The sequence below is a fragment of the Silurus meridionalis genome, chromosome 6 (assembly GCF_014805685.1).
Source record: "Silurus meridionalis isolate SWU-2019-XX chromosome 6, ASM1480568v1, whole genome shotgun sequence".
In the NCBI taxonomy this organism is placed as follows: Eukaryota; Metazoa; Chordata; class Actinopteri; order Siluriformes; family Siluridae; genus Silurus; species Silurus meridionalis.
The window spans coordinates 5,060,964-5,064,683 of NC_060889.1; the positions used below are offsets into that span (position 1 = coordinate 5,060,964).

Sequence of the window (3,720 nt, forward strand, 5' to 3'; positions counted from 1 at the left end):
TTATAAGAAGAAGGCGTGGCCTTCAATTCCAGCCAGATTGTGGTCCATCAGAACTGCTGGAGGACTCATCACTGCTCAGGGATTCTTCAGAGCAGTCACTGTGTTGCGACGCACAAAGTATTGGCACCCCAATAACGGGTTATACAAGCAGGTGAGAAGAGAGGTGCCAATACTTTTTGTACTGCACTATATCATCATCTCACAAACATTCTGAGCAGTAAAAGTAGGAACATGAAATGAGTGCACGTGAATTGAAACCGAAACTAAAACGAAGCTCGAGATGTGCTTTTCTTCGCCATGATCCCTCAGGTTGTGTTCGCCCTGGGTGGACCAGGAGCCGGGAAAGGAACCCAATGCTCCAAAGTCGCACAGGTACGATCACGATGGATCACGTTTTCTCTAAATCAATAAAAACACGGAACGAGCCGAGGTCGCGCGCGCATTTGTTTCTGAGCTCGTTATTTCATTAGCGCGTTATTTATTAAAAGCTTCAGAGGTTGGTTTTTCGCTCAGAATGTCATCAGTTCGAATCCCAGCACCTCCAAGCGGCCCCTTAGAAACAGTAAGTATCTCAGAAGACCACACTTTCGAACCGACTGAGAAGAACATGGTCAGAGTGCAGCTTCACATCCATCACAAGAGGCATGAAGACATGATTCTCCACCCAGTCACCTTCACACACGCTTTTCTTCTTCTTTTGTTTTGGTCCAGCACTACAGCTACACACACCTGTCCGCTGGAGATCTGCTGAGAAAAGAGTGTCACCGAACAGACTCGGAGTTCAGCCAGATCCTCAACAGCTGCTTCCAGCGAGGAGAGTTTGCTCCTGTGGAGATCACAATCATCTTACTGAAGAAGGTGTGTAGGTCCGGATTTTCCACAGAAACTCTCTCTATGTTTCAGATGGACCTCAGTCTGTAAAATCACATCAGAAGATGAGTGTGGGTCAGTGGCAGTGAAACGAGGATGATGAGGAAAAGGAAACCACAGAGGTTTGTGGAAACCTAAAGCGTATCTGGTTTTATTATGTAAGAACTCAAATACTTTGTGTGGGTTTTTTATTTATTTTTATTTATGTGAAAGAGCCATGAAGATGTGCTGTTTGGTGAAACATCTACCATAAAGACATCATCACACAGGAACATGGTGCCCAGAGCAGCCCACTACAGTCAGATCCGTTTTAAAGAGAAGAGAAAGAAAGAAAAATCGAATTCAGAACTTTCATATTGAATTATTTTTGCATTGTTTCTTTTAACCACAGCAGGTCTGGTTCCTGGTTCATTTCCTGGTTCTTCCCTTCTAACTCCAAATGTTCTGGGACCTTCATTTACAACAATATATATATATACTAGTGTATTTAAGATCACCTGGAGATCTTACAGAACCGAAAGCTGTAGAGTGATCAACCCATTTCTGTCATCTCCAGGCAATGGAGGAGACCATGAAGAGCGAGGAGAAGTTCCACTTTCTCATCGACGGCTTCCCTCCAGACGAGGAGAACTTGCGAGGCTGGACGAAACTCATGGACGGCAAAGCGGACGTCAAATTCGTCCTATTTTTGGACTGCAGTAACGAGGTGAGTCACTTCACCTGCCCTGTGGTGGAAGGAGAGCTTTTAGAGACAGATGTTAATGATCGTTTTGGATTCTTGGCTGCAGATTTGCAAGAACAGGTGCCTAGAAAGAGGGAAGAGCAGCGGGAGGGACGATGATAACAGCGAAAGCTTGGAGAGAAGGTAATAATTTTATGTAAATAAAAGAAACGCTTAGTATGGGCCAGTGTTCTGAGAGAAATCCTGTCCATTAACTTTCATTAAGTTCCACAAGATGATTAGAGGAGGAGGTTTGGGGTGCAGTCAGCGTTCACATTCATCCCAAAGGTGTTCTAAAGGTTTTAAGGTCTATAGCAGGAGATCTTCCACTCCAACCTACGTAAAGCAGATCTTCATGGAGCTGGCTTTTGGAACATTTCATGCTACCACATCTGAAGACATCTAATACAACATTGTGGGAACAGATCAGGGAAGAACCACATACATATGACTGGGAAAAGATCAGATTAGATTAGATTAGATTAGATTAGATCAAACTTTGTCATTGTGCAGAGTACAAGTACAGGGTTAATGAAATGAGTTAGCATCTAAGTGCAAATAGCAATTTTGATAAATAATTCAAATAAAATTATATAAATATACAAATATAGCTAGATTTATGTTTGCACCTGTATCAGGTGTATAAGGACAGAAGGGTACGTTTAGCCGTACAGTGTATTAATATAATATTATATCAGATAATTAAGTATTTTGAGGTGTTTTTTCTATAAAATTACGAACAACGTCAGAATAAAAATGATTACAAATATATTGTTCTGTTTCGTGCTCGCAACTAGGGGGCGCTGTGCTCCGTATCACGTGAACGCGGTCTAAACTGCGAGTACACAGTATTTATCCGTTTCCCAGTGAAACAGCTGCACACATCTTCTCCTTCAGTGGCTTTTCTTTATTATTTATTCTTTTCAACATTGTACATTAATAGTTAAGAGTCCGACCTATAAAAGAACAACATCTGGAATTCTGTAGTAAACAAAACCGTGTTCCAGAACCCAGAATATCTTTTATCTTTTAGATCATCTAAAGTGTCTCCAGGTAGATTTGAGTGCAGCTCAGCAAACTCACTGTATTCTCTCATCTGATCACGAGGTCTTCACCTGGAATGGGTTTCAGGTCACATGTGTGTTTTATCAGAAGTTCATTTGGGACATTTCTTGTCTTCTCTTATGTGCTTTAGAGCATCAGTTGTCTTGTGCAGAGGAAAGTGTGAGTACAGAGTCAGTAGTCCAATAAGTGCTGCTCCTACAGTACAAATCATCTACTGTACAAATCCACATGATGGAAAGAAACATCAGTTAAGGAAAGAGAAAACATGGGGAAATGAAGGTCAGTCAGTAAAAACATTGTCTAAGTGCAGTCTTCAGAACAACACACGCGATGATGAAACAGACTCTCATGAGAACTGTCCCAGGAAAGGAAGACCAAGAGCTACCTCTGCTGCACAGGATTAGTTTATTAAAACGACCAGCCTTAGAGCATGTTTATATAAATGCTTCTAGAACATCAGTGGTCTTGTGCAGAAAAAAAATGGAGCTACTTTTGGATAATTCCAGATGTGTGCTTTCATAGATTGGATTCTTTAGTATTAATGTACAATGATGAAAATAAGGAGAAACCACTGAGGGAGATGATGATGTGCTAAGAGTGAGTCAGTGCTTCTTGTGCAGGATCCACACTTATGTGAAGTCCACGCGTCCGGTTATAGAGCGCTATGAGAAGCAGGGGAAAATACGCAGCATCGACGCTTCACGCTCCATCAGTGAGGTGAGACTGTGGTGGGCGGAGTTTAAATGATAAATAATTATAATAATGATTAAGATTGCGGTAATAGGTGACTGTTAGATCAGATCAGATCAGACGTGTTGTGTTGTGTTTTCTGCAGGTTTTCGCCGACGTGAAGTCAGTCTTCGACAGAGAGGGTTGATCCTGCTGACTCCGCCCCCCAGTGACATCACCACCTGATTGATTTATTTACAGGTTTTTTACATTCTTTGTTTAAAAGTGTGTGTAAAGTGTACCCCTGGGTAATTTCAGAGAAATGTCCTCCTTATTGTTAAACATGGTTTTACACCTTTTTCTATTTGTTTTAAATAAAATGAAACCAAGCAACG

General features: G+C 41.5%; 1 protein-coding gene across 2 annotated transcripts; it reads left to right on the forward strand.

Annotated features, from left to right (window-relative positions):
* Positions 1-72: 72 nt before the first annotated feature.
* Positions 73-3,718, forward strand: LOC124388086 (UMP-CMP kinase-like). 2 transcript variants are annotated; one of them, XM_046852735.1, is made up of 6 exons: positions 73-372; positions 712-858; positions 1,427-1,576; positions 1,659-1,735; positions 3,277-3,373; positions 3,492-3,718. In XM_046852735.1, the coding sequence occupies exons 1-6, from the start codon at positions 298-300 to the stop codon at positions 3,531-3,533; spliced, it is 588 nt and encodes a 195-aa protein (XP_046708691.1). In that variant the 5' UTR covers positions 73-297; the 3' UTR covers positions 3,534-3,718. The 2 variants fall into 2 exon arrangements, with proteins under 2 accessions (XP_046708691.1, XP_046708692.1); XM_046852736.1 differs by lacking the exon at positions 73-372 and adding an exon at positions 393-562.
* Positions 3,719-3,720: the final 2 nt, after the last annotated feature.

Bases quoted from the DNA above. Each gene is read 5' to 3' on its own strand.
- LOC124388086 (XM_046852735.1), top strand. From the start codon at position 298: ATGATCCCTCAGGTTGTGTTCGCCCTGGGTGGACCAGGAGCCGGGAAA. The intron at 373-711 runs GTACGATCACGA...GTTTTGGTCCAG, and splicing joins AATGCTCCAAAGTCGCACAG to CACTACAGCTACACACACCT. The intron at 1,736-3,276 runs GTAATAATTTTA...CTTCTTGTGCAG, and splicing joins AGCGAAAGCTTGGAGAGAAG to GATCCACACTTATGTGAAGT.